This window comes from Cervus canadensis, chromosome 10, assembly GCF_019320065.1.
Source record: "Cervus canadensis isolate Bull #8, Minnesota chromosome 10, ASM1932006v1, whole genome shotgun sequence".
Lineage (NCBI taxonomy): Eukaryota > Metazoa > Chordata > Mammalia > Artiodactyla > Cervidae > Cervus > Cervus canadensis.
In genome coordinates this window covers 24,969,119-24,987,178 of record NC_057395.1, presented here as the reverse complement: position 1 = coordinate 24,987,178, position 18,060 = coordinate 24,969,119, and the positions used below count along the sequence as shown (strand labels likewise).

At 36.5% G+C, this 18,060-nt stretch overlaps 1 protein-coding gene and 1 pseudogene across 8 annotated transcripts in view; both read right to left on the bottom strand.

Annotated features, from left to right (window-relative positions):
- Positions 1-18,060, bottom strand: part of MLLT10 (MLLT10 histone lysine methyltransferase DOT1L cofactor) — a 224,178-nt gene that overhangs the window by 119,495 nt on the left and 86,623 nt on the right. For all 8 annotated transcript variants that reach the window (XR_006271725.1, XR_006271726.1, XM_043480223.1 and 5 more), the window contains exon 8: positions 16,961-17,056. Coding sequence is in view for 6 of the 8 variants with exons in the window: in XM_043480223.1 (XP_043336158.1) it covers positions 16,961-17,056 (96 nt within the window). In the remaining 2 variants the exon portion in view is untranslated. The remainder of the gene's footprint in view (positions 1-16,960; positions 17,057-18,060) is intronic.
- LOC122448701 lies at positions 14,268-15,447 on the bottom strand (annotated as a pseudogene).

The window sequence follows — 18,060 nt, the reverse complement described above, 5'->3', positions numbered from 1 at the left end:
GGTAGTGCCCCACCCTTTTTTGAAAAGCAGCTATGAGCCTGCCCATGGGTTCTTTTCAAAATCAAACCCATGGAACAATGTAGCTCCTGAGCATATGATGTCTATTATTAATAAGTCAGACTAAACCATGTGGCAAGGGCCCAAAAATTCCTCACTTGTCAAATGGAAATGGTATATTCAAGAACACAACTGGCCTGGCCCCAGCAGCATCTCAGCTTCATATTAAAAAGTGGCAGCTACCATCATTATTGTCACCTCATGCAAAACTACTTGTTTAATGCAGATCTCAATCCTTTAGGGCCACCTGACTCACTAGAAAAGACCCTGATGCCGGGAAAGATTGAGGGCAGGAGGAGAAGGGGGCGACAGAGGGTGAGATGGTTGGATGGCATCACCGACTCAATGGACTTGAATTTGAGCAAACTCGGCAAGACAGTGAACGACAGCGAAGCCTGGAGTGCTGCAGTTCATGGGGCTTAGTTCACTGACTGGTTCAAATAAACTAAAACCAAATGATTTGCAATGGGTTGCAGCAGCTATTCAATCTCAGTACCTGCTGAACTGATCCAAAACTATATGTCATCACTGCACTAGGAGGCAGAATTCAGCCATTCTCACAGCACCAGGCAATATTTCTGTGGAAGGTGAAACAATGCTATCAAAACATGTTTAAACCCTAATATTCAGATTCTGTTAAGCATGTTACCTTAAAAGACAAAAAGCACTTCACAAATACAAATATATTTACTTATTCTGGATTATCCAGTAGGCCAAATGTAATCACAGGGATCCTTAAAAGTGAAAGGAGTCAGAAGAAGAGAACCAATGGAAGATTTGACTATGGAAGACTGATCAGAGTCACAACATTGCTGGCTTTCAAGAGAAGTGGATCATGAGGCAAGGAAAGTGGGCATCCTCTGGAGACTAAAAAAGTTAAGGAAACAAACTATGCAAACACATGAAGGAACTGACTAATAACTGATTTAATGCTCACTTTAACTTCTTTCTGCCTGATTAACAAGTGTATCCATTTTCAACATTTATTACTAAATACTTTTCTTCTTCCAGGGATAAAAGTCCTTACCATCTCTTCTCAATGCCTCATCAGAGATTATCCCTTCTCATGACCTGAGCAAAGCCCTCTTACTTCATTAACATCCTGTGCTCCAGTTTCATTTTCCTCTTCGCCTATAAACGTACATGTACCTACTACATTATAGTCAATGCAACTAAAACTATAATTCCTCCCAGATCAGTTCTTAATTATTCAAAAGTTGTCAATAATACTACCTTTATTTTACTACCCTCATACTTAAACCTCTGGGTTTGTTTAAAAAGCATTTAACATGGTTTCACTGTGTTCAAGAAACCATATTAGGTTGTGTGGGAAAAACAGTAAAATACAAAACATAGGGATCAGTTCTGAAACACAACATAGAGAATTCCCTGGCAGTACAGTGGTTAGGCTTCCATGCCTCCACTGCTAGGGGTCCAAGTTCCATTCTTGGTAGGGAAATTAGATCCCAGATGCCATGCAGCATAGCCAAAACACACACACAACCAAAAACACAAAAAAACCCAACAAAAACCAAAACACAATTTGGCCTGTCAGTGAAACATACACTAATGAGAACCAGTAGTTTAAAAAAAAAAAGTGAAATGAAAAAAATAAGAAAATCACATAAAAAATATCCACAGCAAGAGATACAGTGTGAGTCACACAAGACAAAGTGCACCTTCACTAGAAAGCCAGAACTGAGTGTTGGGTCTGAATTAAGATGAAGTAAGAAAAGAGGCGATGGCACCCCACTCCAGTACTCTTGCCTGGAAAATCCCATGGGCAGGAGTCTAGTGGGCTGCAGTCTATGGGGTCTCTAAGAGTCGGACTCGAGTGACTTCACTTTCACTTTCCACTTTCATGCACTGGAGAAGGAAATGGCAACCCACTCCAGTGTTCTTGCCTGGAGAATCCCAGGGACGGCGGAGCCTGGTGGGCTGCAGTCTATGGGGTCACAGAGTCGGACACGACTGAAGCGACTTAGCAGCAGCAGTGGCAAGAAAAGATGAAACTGAAAAGTGAAGATCATTTGACAAAAGAATAATTGGAGCACACATAAAAATGTTTTAAAAAAGAAAAAAACAAAGTTTATTTGGAGGGAATGGGTAGAATATGACTCTTAACAATTTTTCCCTTTTGTCACGTCTAATGTGTTAACATCTCAGTCCAGTCCAAGCAAAGGCTCATCACTTAACTCTGGTGACTCTTTTCTACTATCAAATCAATCTTCTCATTTTAAAATATTAATTATAATGTACAATTAAAATATTAACAATTTCACTTATTTGAATCAAATACCCTAACCCATTTTAAAACTCCAAATTCATATTTCTGACTTGAAAATGTTTATCATTCCACCATACCCAAAGTGACTAAAATCAGCATTATCAGTTTCTCCTTTTTATAATGTTTACTCATTATAATTAATAATTACAATGCTTGCTTTTCCCTCAAGACCCTACCTATACTTATGGTAGCATGCCCCTAATCAAGACTGCCTATAACAATCCATCACCTCCAATACACCTTTCCCCTCGCCCTATTACTACCAATCAGATCCCAGGCCTTATAGATTTTATTGCTTCAATACCTTGACTATCATTTCCCATATCTTTTCATTCATATAGCTATTAAATTCAGTTTAGACTTCATTACTAAACATGAACAACAAGGCTCTTTTATTTTCTAGAGCCATGTTGTCCAATATGCTACCTACTTGCCACATGTGGCTATTTCATTTAATTAACAGTGGTCTAGTCTAGAACTTCACACTAAATCAAAAAAATTTATATTTTAATATACTCCTCTCTCTTTTCCTCTAATGTAACTATGAGAAAATAATTGATACACAGTTTATTAACAATAATCAGCCCCAAGAAGATAACAAAAGAGCAAAAGACCAAATCATTTATTACAATGAAGGAATAAAACTACTGCTGAGAAAAGCAAAAAAAAAGAAAAATAGTAAGCATTGTTAAGGATGTGAAGAAACTGGAACCCTGGCTGGTAGAAATGTGAAATGGTAGAGCTGCTGTGGAAAGTAGTATTGCAGTTCCTCAAAAAGTTAAACTCATTAAAAAAATAACTTTTAAAAAGTAGAAAAAAAAAAAAATTAAACTCAGAATCAAGACGTGATCCAGCAAATCCACTTCTGGGTATATACTCAAAAGAGCTGAAAGCAGGGTCTTGAAGAGATATTGTATACCCACCCATGTTCACAGCAGCATTATTCATTCACAACAGCTAGAACGTGGAAGCAGATAAGACTCCATCAACAGATAAATGAATAAGCAGAATGTGGCATATACATACAACAGAATATTCCACTCATACAAGGAATCTTGAGTAGTTAAATTCCCAAAAACACACAGTAGAATAGAGGCTGCCAGGGGCTTGGAGGGGAGTGGGGACAGGGCGAGTACTCCTTACTGGTTACATATTTTCAGTTATGCAAGGTAAAAAGAGTTCCACAGATGTATATGGTGGTGATGGTCTCCAACAATATAAATGTATTTAATGACACTGAACTGCACATTTAAAAATGGTTAAGATAGTAAGTTTCATGTTATATATATTTCACCATTTAAAAAATTAGGGCTGATAACTGCTACAGAGAGAGAGAGAGAAATCTAGGGCCCCATCACTACACTATCATGTATCATATCATATCCCAAGAATTCAAACAAGCTCACATAGAGAAAAGTATATTAGCTGGAAAGAAGCCCCAAACTGTTTATATTAATTCATTCTGTCGATACACCACTTACTTTTTCTTTATCCATTCCCTCACTTAATTGAAATGCTACAATTAAGACTGAGATTGCCTTCTCAGCTTAAAAACAGGCTACAGCAGAAAGTACGCAGAATCACTTGCTTTTAAAACACAACTATTATGATTATTATGTCACAAAGGATTCACTAAAATAGTAAAGTATTATAAAAGTACTTTGTACTACTTCTGTACTATTTCAGGTTAAACTTACATTAATCAGTGATGAAACTACCTCAAACAATTAGGTAGTTGATACAAGATTAACATATAAAAGTCAACAGTCTTGGTACTTCATTGGTGGTCCAGTGGTTAAGAATCGGCCTATAATGCAAGGTACATGGATCAGGGAACTAAGATCCCACATGCTCCCGTGTGTCCCATTTCCCGACGCCTGCAGTCTCTAGAGCCTATGCACTGAGTCTGCAGGCCACAGTGAAAGATCCCACATAACTGTGCTAAGATCTGAGGAAGACAAATACATAGATAAATATTTTTTAAAGTCAATAGTGTTTATAAATAGACAAGAGAAGATATAATAAATATAGAAAACCCCTTTTAAAACAACAAGAAAGAAATTAGCATAGTGAAAAAAAGGAAGATAGTGGCCAACAGACTAGTTTTTCTGAAACTCCATACAAAAACAGACTATTTAGAAAAACTAAAAACCCACGGAATAACATTTTACAATAAAATCAAATGCCAAAGTACTTTCATGAACCCCAAAATACAAACAAGGTGGAACAAAAAACTACAAGATCTGCACAATAACAGCATTTGTGAGGGGAGAAGGAAGCCACAAGACAACTGCAAAATCATCAATGGTACCTACTGCAAAGCATCAAGGGCTGATTTGAGGACGACAGCTGAAACAAGAAAGGGTTTTGTACCGGACAACTAATAGATAAATGCAAGCAGCCCCCTCTAGGAAAGACTGAAGTGATGTCTCAAATTAACCTTTCAGGCAGGGATTAATTCTCGGGCAGAGACTTACTTCAGAGAGAAATGGTTCCTAAACACCATCCCCACTGAAAGAATATGATAGAATGATGGCAAAAAAAAAAAAAGTTATGATGCACTGTGAATACACCATTTAGGTGGTACTTCTCACAAAAGAGCTGCACAAGACTTAGTGACTAAACAACATAAATTTAATCAAAGGGAAATTAAAAAGACAAATCCAAGTTGAGAAACCTGCTGCAAAACAACTAGTAAGGAATCTTCAAAAATATCAACATTGTGAAAGGTAGAAAAGCCTGAAATTATGTTAAAGAAAACTAAAGAGACATTTAATACTTGATTGAATCTTGGATCAGTTTCTTCTAAATCGGCTATAAAGAACATTACTGGGACAACAGTATATTGGACATAAACCACATAAAGTAGATGCTTCGTAAACATTTACTAATTTAAACACTAACGTCCCTTTTCTTCATCTATGGAAAAGGAAATTAAACTACATAGTGTAACATAGGAAATAAATATATTAACAAATAGATTTACTATTAAGGGAAAAAACTTGTTATAATCATCATAATACTATGATTTTAGAGAGTTGGAATATAACTCTAAACACCTAACTGAACTTAAGTCTTTACATTATATGTAATCTCAACCTTACAAATATTGTAACTCTATTGCATATAAAGAAATTTGCCTTCAGCCAATTTAATTAGACATAAAATTCCATTTCGTGGGCATGGCATTTAGTTGATACAAGCAAGATAATGTTTATACTGAATACCTGAATTCAAGCAAAATTTCAAAAAGACTATTCACATCTACTTGTAACTTTGTCTATCTATCCACTTTTAACAAAGAATCTTTCCCTTCTAAGTTACAAGCTCTTTATAAATCTCTTCCCCCCACCCCAAACACTAATCTAATTAAGAACCTCCTGGAACAAACTAAAGGTTTCCAGAGAGATTCTTTGTATTAGCATTCTATTAAGAACATGTGAGAACTTCAACATTTGTACTAAGATCAAAAATAAATTCAATTTGTAATACACCTGATTTATCTAACTTTTAAAGAAATCTGATTATTAAACCTCCAAGTAAAAGGCAGAAAGACTTAGGTGGAAAAAAAAAAGATTCCATAGACTGTGGAGTCAGGCATGCCTGGTCTTAAATGATGGCTCCATCATTTATTAATCTGTATCTCATTTTCTTCAATTTAAGTCTGAATTTGGCAATAAGGAGCTCATGATCTGAGCCACAGTCAGCTCCTGGTCTTGTTTTTGCTGAATGTATAGAGCTTCTCCATCTTTGGTTGCAAAGAATATAATCAATCTGATTTCTGTATTGACTATCTGGTGATGCCCATGTGCAGTCTTTTCTGTTGTTGGAAGAGGGAGTTTGCTAAGACCAGTGTGTTCTCTTGGTAAAACTCTGCTAGCCTTTGACCTGCTTCATTTTGTACTCCAAGGCCTAATTTACCTGTTACTCCAGGTAACTCTCTTGCCTTCATCATTTTGCATTCCAGTCCTCTATAAAGAAAAGAACATCTTTTTGGGGTGTTAGTTCTAGAAGGTCTTGCCGGTCTTCATAGAACCATTCAACTTCAGTTTCTTCAGCATTACTGGTTGCAGTATAGACTTGGATTACTGTGATATCGAATGGTTTGCCTTGGAAACGAACAGAGATCATTCTGTTGTTTTTGAGATTGTACCCAAGAACTGCATTTAGGACTCTTTTATTGACTATGAGGGATACTCCATTTCTTCTTAGGGATTCTTGCCCACAGTCATAGATATAATGGTCATCTGAGTTAAATTTGTCCATTCCAGTCCATTTTAGTTTGCTGATTCCTAAAATGTGAATGTTCACTCTTACTATCTCCTATTTGACCACTTCCAATTTGCCTTGATTCACAGCCCTAACATTCCAGGTTTATATAATACTGCTCTTTACAGCATTAGACTTTACTTCCATCACCAGTCACATCCACAACTGGGTCTTGTTCCTGCTTTGGCTCGATCTCTTCATTCTTTCTGGAGTTATTTCTCCACTGATCTCCAGTAGCATACTGGGCACTTACCAACCTGGACAGTTCATCTTTCAGTGTCCTATCTTTTCACCTTTTCATACTTTCACGGGGTTCTAAGGCAAGAATACTAAAGTGGTTTCCAATTCCCTTCTTCGGTGGACCACATTTTCTCAGAACTCTCCACCATGAACATTCACTTTATGCAAAGATGGGAACATTTCATGCAAAGATAGGCACAAAAAAGGACAGAAATGGTATGGACCTAACAGAAGCAGAAGATATTAAGAAGAGGTGGCAAGAATACACAGAAGAACTGTACAAAAAAGATCTTCATGACTCAGATAACCACGATGGTGTGATCACTCACCTAGAGCCAGACATCCTGGAATGTGAAGTCAAGTGGACCTTAGGAAGCATCACTACGTACAAAGTTAGCGGAGGTGATGGAATTCCAGTTGAGCTATTTCAAATCCTAAAAGATGATGCTATGAAAGTGCTGCACTCAATATACCAGCAAATTTGGAAAACTCAGCAGTGGCCACAGGACTGGAAAAGGTCAGTTTTCATTCCAATCCCAAAGAAAGGCAATGCCAAAAAATGTTCAAACTACAGTACAATTGCACTCATCTCAAACACTAGCAAAGTATGCTCAAGATTCTCCAACCAGGCTTCAACAGAACGTGAACTGTGAACTTCCAGATGTTCAAGCTGGATTTAGAAAAGGCAGAGAAACCAGAGATCAAATTGTCAACATCCATTGGATCATCAAAAAAGCAAGAGACTTCCAGAAAAACATCTACTTCTGCTTTATTGACTACGCCAAAGCCATTGACTAGGTGAATCACAACAAACTACGGAAAATTCTTCAAGAGATGGGAATACCAGACCACCTGACCTGCCTCCTAAGAAATCTGTATGCAGGTCAAGAACCAACAGTTAGAACTGGACATGGAACAACAGACTGGTTCCAAATTGGGAGAGGAGTATGTCAAGACTGTATATTTTCACCTTGCTTATTTAACTTATATGCAGAGTACATCATGAGAAATGCCAGGTTGGATGAAGCACAAGCTGGAATCAAGATTGCCGGGAGAAATATCAACAACCTAAGACATACAGATGACACCACCCTTATGGCAGAAACCAAAGAAGAACTAAAAAGTCTTTTAACAAAAGTGAAAGAAGAGAGTGAAAAGTTGACTTAAAACTCAACATTCAGAAAACTAAGATCACGGCATTCGGTCCCATCATTTCATGGCAAATAGACTGGGAAACAATGGAAACAGTGACAGACTTTATTTTCTTGGGCTCCAAAATCACTATAGATGGTGACCGTAGCCATGAAATTAAAAGACGCTTGGTCCCTGGAAGAAAAGTTATGACCAACCTAAAAGCAGAAATATTACTTTGCCAACAATGGTCCATATATCATAGCTATGGTTTTTCCAGTAGTCATCTATGGATGTTTAAGAGTTGGACCATAAAGAAGGTTTGCCTGAAGAATTGATGCTTTTGAACTGTGGTGTTGGGAGAAGACTCTTGAGAGTCCCGTGGACTGCAAGGAGATCCAACCAGTCTATCCTAAAGAAAAACAGTCTTGAATATTCATTGGAAGGACTGATGCTGAAGCTGAAATTCCAATACTTTGGCCATCTGATGTGAAGAACTGACTCACTGGAAAAGACCCTGATGCTGGGAAAGACTGAAAGCAGAAAGAGAAGGGGACAACAGAGGATGGGATGGTTGGATGGCATCACCAACTCAACGGACATGAGTTTGGGTAAGCTCCAAAAGTTGGTGTGGACAAGGAAGCCTGACATGCTACAGTCCATGGGGTCACAAAGAGTCAGACACGACTGAGTGACTGAAGTGACTGACTGACCTCTTGTTTTTGTCTGCCCATTATTTTGTTCCTTAGGTAACTTTCCATCTCCTTGTGACTTTGTGAAGACTTTCAGCCACAGTATTGCATCACCCCTGACTATAACAGTGCGAATGTTAAACAGTAAGGCCAGTCTTAAGTGGACAAGCCTCAGGGTCTCCAAACATTCTCAGTTCCAACGGCTTTCACTTAGATTCTCCTTTAGTATGCTATAATCACATCTTGTACCTAAAAAATGGAAGAATCTTAATGTACTTGCAAGCTAACAGTGAGTGCTGTTAGCACTCACATGGGTGCTAGAAGAAAATGTAAAGACTTGTGGGCTGGACACACGGAGCTTTATTACTCATAGCAACAGCAGTAGCCATAGTGTCAGCATTTGCACTGTTCCCGCCCAATTCTGACAGAATGATCTGAAGGAGCCCAGGTAACACTTGTACACACAATGGTTTGCATTTCAGGAGAGGAACTTTGGGTTTAGGGAACCCAATGCCTGCCAAATGCCCCAGGAAGAGATATATCTCTGTTATCTCCCAAGAAGACACACAAATCTGCCTTGCTCTGGATGGTGCTGCCATTTTCCTACACCATTTATTATATAAAAATTCTTAAAAGATGTGTACAAATGTGAGAGACCCGTAGAGAGCTGTCTCCCAACAACTGATGTCAAAACACACCAACAAAATATTAGCCATTATGCTCGACTCTAATTCACTATGCTCTAGTCACAATCTTGCAGTTGACTGACTCTGTCACTTGTTCTTGGGACCTCATTGAGTTCTTTCAGACTCTTGCTCCTATAAAAGTCTTCCTACACTTCCTTCCCACAAAACTGTATGCTTTCATTCCCTAGTTTGCTTTAAACACTTTTGAAAACAACTTGTTTCCTTATCCTAATACCCAATCCACGTAGCCATATTTCCCCTAGGATTCTGCCCCCATCTACCTTCTATGCTCCATTATTAGGTGACCAAGTTGTAAGCAGACAGGATAGAGCATCCTAGAGAAAGAGAACCAGGCATGGCTTTCTTGGCATAAGAGAAGCCATTTCTGGCCCAAGACATTTAATGATCGAGGCCTGGTTGCAATGCTTGTTGCCCTTGAACAGGTCTCCGTAATTAATGATCTTAAGGGAAGTAAGGGAACAAAGGAAATGCAGCCAAGAAACTGCGTTGTTCAGTGATAGAACAGTCCTAGTTCCTCCTAAAGAGGTTACATAACAATCTGATACCTGTCTTCAAGAGTCCTGCAAGAACAAATGACCCCGACACCTCCGGCGATGGAGCACAGAGTAACGACATGGACCCTCCGGAGTCCAATCAGCTGAAACCTGAACTCTTGCCAACCTTTGCCCCAGTTCCATGTTGACTTCTCCTCTGCTCAAGCTCCTTCGTCAATATGCATGTAGCCTCAGCTTAAAACTTACCCAATTTTGCTACTTGAAGAGAGAACGCTTTAAGAGAGATCACCAGTGTTCTCCTTACTTGCTGGAAATAATAAATAATTCCTTGTCCAATGGTTGGCTTGATTGTGTCTTTTGGCTCCACAGCCACTAAAAGACTAACGCTGTTTTTGGGTAACAGCGTTACTCACATACATGCCACCACTCCTTTTTTCCACCCCTCCCACCTCCCACCAGTACTCTTCTTTGTGCATTACCATCTTAATCTTATGTATTCCTCCAGTTATTACCCTACTTCTCTCCTCCTCTTAAACTCCTTAAAAGAGCTGTATGTATACTTCTTCATAAGTACTTTATTCATCTACCAAATTCACTTAGCTTCACCTCTCCATCATTACATGGAAACTCCTTCTCCTCAACAACTTCTTTAGTATTAATCCAAAGTACATACAGTCATCCCTCAACATCCACAAGGGGTTGGTTCCAGGGCTCCCTCCCTGACAATACTAAGGTCCATGGATGCTCTGCTGCTACTACTAAGTCACTTCAGTCGTGTCCGACTTCGTGCGACCCCATAGACGGCAGCCCACCAGGCTCCCCGTCCCTGGGATTCTCCAGGCAAGAACACTGGAGTGGGTTGCCATTTCCTTCTCCAATGCATGAAAGTGAAAAGTGAAAGCGAAGTCGCTTAGTCGTATCTGAGCCTTCATAAAAAACGGCATGGTATCCACATTTAACCTACACAACCTCCTGTGTATTTTAAAACCACCTCCTGATTATTTATAATACCTAATAAAATGTAAATGCTATATAAATAGTTGCCTGAGCCCAGCAAATTCAAGTTTTTCCTTTTGGAACTTTCTGGAATTTTTTCCACAGTTGGTTGCATCCACAGATATATAACCCAATGGGTAAAAAACAGGCATTCAACTAGGGCGATGGGAACCTATGCGTGCACACACCATGTGACATCTGAGGCCAGGTCACAAAAAATACTGTAGTTTTTACTATGCTCTCTCTTATTCTGGGAAAAGTTAACTCATTTGACGAAAAGCTACGTAATCATAAGGACACTCAAACAGTCCTACAGAGAGGTCATGCAGCAAGAAACTGGGGTTCTTCCTCAGCCAGCACCAACTTACTGGTCATGTTATTAAGCCATCTTGGAAGCATACCTATCAGCCTTAGTCAAGCCTTCAAATGACTGTATTCCTGCCTACATCTTGACTACAATCTGATGAGACCCTGAGCAAGGCATATCTAGCAAACTCTATCTAAATTTCTAACATAAAGAAACTACGAGATAATAAATATTTATTATAATTTTAAGTCACTAAATTTTGGGGTAATTTGTTATGCTGCAACTGGTAACTGATACACATTTTTGTTATATGCACAGGATGCTACCATAACAACAACAACAACAAAAACTAAAAATGTAGGAGTTTCAAGGAATTAGTGGGCAAGATCTGGAAAGACTTTGAGGAAATGATGAGTGAAAGCCTAATGAGCATGGTAGAGACTATTCTCAGTCTTTCAGGGAGCTGCTAAGGAAAGCTAAAGGAGAAAAAACATTAATGTAACTGAAAAGTAGAGGAAAGGGGGTTCTAGTTATGTAGTAACAAAGTTTGGCAACGTTGGTGCCCTGAAGTAAGTAAGTAAGTAACTAAAGTTGGTGCCCTTGGTAACATAAAAAAGAGAAAATGTACTTAATGATGACTTAAGTAAAGAGATTTTTCTAGGTAATATGTTAAAAGTGTAGTCTTTTTACTATTTATAGTAAAAAGCAGTATAAAGAAAAACTAAATTGTGAAGACCACTGACAAAAAGGAACTAATACTTTCTGGTTTTAAAAATGTCAGTCTTTCCAAACAGCAATCAATACTTAAGTAAGGACTAGCTTCCAAACAAACATAAAACGTAAAAGGCTATTTCAGAAAATGCCTGTGTGAGAGCAAAGCCAACGGTGTGGCTGTAAAACCCATTGTTGGAATCTGGGAGAACCTGAAACAACGTCAGGCGTTAGGATCACGAAAGACAAAGAAAGAAAGAGGAAATATTCCAGACTGGGAAAAAAAAATGAGAGACTAGAACAACTGAATGCAATGTGTGATCCTGAACTGGATTCTGAACCTGAAAACAAGTTTCCTTCCTTCAGCATGGAGGACATCCAACCAGGATCTGAAGATCCAATAGTTCTGCAATAATGTTAATTTACTGACTTTATACTGCAATCATGTAGGAAGTTTCTCTTTTTATTAAAACTATACACTGAAGTACTTAGGCTAACAGCATTATATTCATAATTTACTGTCTAAAGTTCAGGGGAATAAAGACTACACACAGAAAGTGAGAGAAAAAGAAAAGGAAGGGGAGGAGAAGGGAGGACAAGAAAAGGCTAATGGGATGAAATGTTAACATCTTGAGAGTCTGGGCGAATGGCACAGAGAAATAATGTGTAGTATTTTTGCAACTCTTCTCAAAATTCTTAAGCTACTGTAAAATTAAACATTTTGGGGAAAAAAAAGTTAATCATTCTGACTGGCTGCCCAACATAGAAAGATAAAACTAGCATTAGTTATAAAACTCCTCACTGAATGGCCCCTTCTTAATTAATCACATCTTCTGTCACTCTTTAGCTCCACCATACACACTCCCAAATATTCTAAATTACTATTCCTGAAAAGCCCTGGCCTCTCTTAACTCTTTGTACATGTAGAAGCTGAAAGCTTTAATGTGAGTGAAAGCTTTCTAAAGGGAAGTACAAACACAGGAGGAGGTGCTAGGTAACTCTCAAAGGTGAAAATTTAAAAAAAAAAAAAAAAAAAAATAGAGAAGTAATGACAACTCTGTGATTAAGAGTTTTACTCCTTACAAAAAAGAGGGAGAGTTTTACTCCTTTAAGGAACACAGAAGTAGCCCAGTACTCTTCAAAGAGACAAAAATTCCTAAACAAATGGGAAGTCCAGTCAGTTCCCTGAGGCTCACAAAACACAGACCAAAAACCCATCTCCTCCAACCTCCCATGACACCTTAACAGTACTTATTCTAGCAGTAACTCGTTTATCTGTTGCCAGTTATTAATAACAGAATGGAACCAAGGGCAAGTAAGAGGGTAGAATACAGGGCAGGAGATAAATCCCTTTAATTTAGTAGGGGACAGTTGGATTTCTGTCATATCTAGTTGGAACTGAGTATATTTCCATAAGATACACTACCACTAATGGTAATATGGATATAAAGTACTGTAAGCCTAGTTCTATACTACTAATACATTATAAATAAGCATTGATGAGTGGGAGGAGGATAAAGTGAGGATCAAATGAACTGATACAGATTATCTCAATACAAGAAATAACCACTGATTTCAAATCGATGACCTCCAACTTGAGTCTTCAGGGAAAAAAAAAAACCTCCTTTCTGAAGCTGGGAGCCTCAAATACAACCACATGTCTCCAAATCTGATACACCTTTTCATTTCCTAACTCTCACCCACACCTGGCTCTTCAGCAGTGCTTCTATAAACACAAAAATGCTAGGCTTAAAAAAAATTCTACTTTATAATGAACACTAACTAACATTAATGGGAAGACAGTCTTCATAAACAATAATTCATGATCCAAATTGTTTCATGATTGAATTAAGCCTCTTCTATACTAAACATAGCTTTTAATTCATTTCAAACACCTATTTTAAAACTATATATGCCGATTTTTAAATTTTTATAGAAACTGTCCCTTATTCAAAGTTGAATTTCACCAGTACCTTCTCCTCTTTCCCTGCTGTCATTTCACAGTTAATAACCAGTGGTAATACACCTTGGTCCACACAGAAATTCTCTGAAAAGCAAAGGCTTAAGAATTTTTTGAATTTTCTTACAATAATATATAAGAAGTTAACATAAATTGATTTCATTTTAAAATAAGTGTGTTAGATAACACAATATTTACTATTAAATACTCTTTATCAACATAAATATAACAATAAATATGTGCAAGAATGAACACTGATAAAAGAACTCACAGGGAATATGATTCTAACATATCTTATGAACAATATCACCAAAATTCAGTTCATAATATACAGTATTTTACAACACTAAAATCTAAATAGATGATAAGTACTATCTGTGAAAACATTTTATAACATGATATGCATATTTTCAAGACAACCCTACTAGATGTTAAAATCTTAAAAGAGGTAAGGAGGGATGAAGAGAAAGAGAGCCTATAACATCTGATTTCTACAGCTATTAATATATCATCACTTAACATCAAGATACCATAATTAAAAAGTTGCCTCTCAAATATTCCCAAGGCAAGAAAACAAGTTTTTTTTGTTTTTTTTTTTTTTTTTTTACCTTATGTACGAGTCTCTGTTTATTCAAAATTAGATATAGGTTATTTTTATAGTTTTATTTTTGTGTACAGATTTGCTTAACAATCACTCAATCTCTAGGCCAGGTTCTGGTAACTGAAGAGCCTTTTTAAGTAGTTTATATTGTCTAGACCCAAGGTATGCAGCAAACCCAGTCTGGAGCAAAATGGGAAATAACATCTTTCTAAAGACAGGCTTAGAAATCCTAATCCAGTAATTTAAGATGTTTCCTTTCTCTGGTAGCAGGGCTGAATTATACCTAGCTGCTAGGCCACCATTCACAGGGATAGCCAAAAAAAACAGGGTACAGGCCACCGAAAACAAGACCAACCAATCCACCTCGTATTATTGTGCAGGTTTCACAATGCAGATCACCTGTATTCAAAGGTAAACTTACAAAACCTTTATAAGATACATTTGCTGTCAAAAATGGGATCACTGCCATTGGTAAGCCAGCAGCTATACGAGCCTGTGTCACATGCAAGATGCGTCGAAAAAGACTATTTGCTATTAGGCCACAGAGAGCAGCATTAAGTCCAACATATGCTGATCCATTTTCAAGCAGATTCCTTTCTGCTTCTGGGAGTTGGTTAATTTTTCGGGCTATGATATCAATTAAGTTCTCCTTGATGACAGTACCATCTGGTTCATGATTTTTCATCTTGAGCCTTACGCGCGTCTCCGTGCAGCCGCGGCCTCGGCGGGTCTCCTCCGGCCCCGCGAGGGCTCACGCCACGCTCCGCTAGAGTCGCCTGGGCGCGGCCATTTTTCAAGAAAACAAGTTTAACAATAATAATCTCACGGTCTTTATAGATTATCAAGAAATCTCAAATTATTAGAAAATAAAAAGTACAAGTCAATTTTAAGTGTGACAACAAAATCAAATTGTACTAAACTTGTATGTCCTAAAAGTAAACTTCAAATAGTATTTACTTACTAATGAAAATAACAACTGCTAGAATTTAATGCTAAACAAGTTTGACTAAATACATTGTTTTTTAATCTACTATCCAACAACTGCAAAAACTCATAACATGAAAACTTTAATTCATTCCTAGAGAGAAAGAAGATTAATAAATATAGTCATCCATACTATATTGATGAAACACTGTACTATATTTAATAACTATGCTCTATAAATAACATGACAGGGCATATATCAAGATAAATGTGGTCATACAGCAAATACTTCTTTAAAGAAGAGAATGCTCAAGAAATGGCAGACCATAAGACCATCATTAGTATGACCTCCCTCTTCACAATTTATAATAAGCCCTATCTGAGACTTCATCATTCACGATTTAAAAGCTTAAAATTTCACGATGCTTGTGACAAAACCTGCTAATTAAACTAAATCTGCCATTTTTCCATCAGCAATGCAGATAATAATAGACAATAAAATCAAACCCTACTGTCATTATCACAAAACTACTCTGTTAAAGAACTCAAAATGAATGTGTACTTGCTACCTAAGATCTAACAAAAATATATAAACCTAACAAATGTTCTGAAGGAGAATATGAGGTTATAATTATTATTCACTAATAACTGGAAAATTAAATTCAAAACAAAAAGAAATTAAGCTTTCAAAATATTTATCTTCAAAAAAGAAACAAATTCTAACTAAATTCAGATTTGTTTTTAATAACATTAGCATTTTAATTGCACTCCCAATCCTGTTTTACAAACATGAAATTGTTACGTGATTTAGTTCTCAGCACAATCTGCAGAAATATGTTCCCAACTAGTTGAAACCAACTGCTTAAGAGTAATACTCTTTTCTAACTGCAGAAGTTCTTCACTTTGTTGAAAACAATTCACAGTTGTATCCTTTTCCTATGTGGGCAATATGTTCTAAGAATGATTCTATAATACTTATTAGTTTACTAAAAAATTACTCATATCCTTTACAATAAGTAAAATGTAAGCAGAAAACAGGTAAGTCAGAAGACGACAGATTAGTATTTGGCAAGCTTTTAGTCTTTTAAATAAGTGACAAAATATTATCAAATAAATGGTATGACATTTGATGATTAAAAAAATAATAAACCATTAGCACCACGGGGCAGTGGGGTGGGGGGCGGGGAGGAGAGTCAAGAATATATAGAATTTCAAAATCTTCTATATTACAAGGGAAAACCTGATGAGATTCTTTCTTACATGTGAAATGAGTTAATAATATCTAGCAATAAACCATTATTACTAAAGTGAATCAAAGATTTCAATAGATAACCAGAGTAACACATGTAAGAAATTGCTTTCATGCCTTCAATCAAGTTTTTAATATTTCAAATTTTCAGTTGAAATGGGCATGACCATATTCACAAATATGGAATACTATTTTAAACCTACTTTTTGACTTAATACGCAGTTAAAAATTTTCAGTACTTCAATGTTTCATTCAGCTATCAAGAACTTATCAAAAAAAGAAAAAAATCTATTAAGTAGATGTGCTACTTATTTAGCAACAACAAATCCACTTACTTTTTTCTCTTTCTCATGATGTTTATCCTGAGAGTGAGAGGAAGAATCACTTAAACTTTGATCATATGACCTATTAGTTCCCCGTTTGCTCTTTTTCTAAAAGAGAAAATATATATACATATAGGTATATGTATATAAAGTTTTAAATCTTGTTAGGTTAAAACCAATTCAAGTGTGAAATATTTTAAAATGTCTACTGAAGGAAAAAAAAGGCTATTTCAAACTACATAATCCAATTCAGACACCATCCATATATTATGTATTTCATTATAAAAGAATAGCCTAAATCTAACATTAATGCCATATTTTTGTACATTTATTAAAATGTGTGAAAACAGACAATATTTTCAAATAAGCAGTGGCTTATTTGTCACTTTATTACAAAACCACCTCATTACCGAGATCAACTATAGTTTTCAATGTCTGCTTTAAAATATAAAAGACATTTCAACAAAAAGTAGAGAATACCATATTGAAGAAGGATGCCAAGACCAGAAGAAAAATTTTTAAGAGTTACTTTATGCCAGTAGGAAAAGTAAGAAGCCTTTTAATCTCACACTTTCAGTATTAAGGCATACTATTTTCTAAAAATTTGTCTCTGCAGTTCATATAGAGAAAAAAAAAAAAGGAAATGTCACCATTAGACTCATACATTTTTCAAAGCAATACTAAAAGTAACACACATTTCTGTTTAAAAGACTTACACAGATTCATAATAAAGTATGACAGTGAGAGTTAGTTCAGGTGTTAAAACTTGGTGGTACCATAACTAATTAGTTTAAACTAGATAAAAATGACTATAAAAGATGATCAAATTCCTTGCAAACACAGAGCTCATACAATCTAATTAAATTATTAAACAGACTTTTCCCCAGTCACCAAAGAGGATAACAGCACATTAATAACTAACAATGAAAAAATTCTATTTGCACAAATTCCAAATCCCATTTTCATTATTTCTATATTTTATCTATATCATCTCTGATTTAGAAAATGAAGATTCCAATATGCTTTTAGTATCCTAAAGTAAATTTTCAATTTTACTATCTCAAAATTTCTCCTAGAAGACTCTGATATTCTTTGGCAGTCATTAAAAAAAT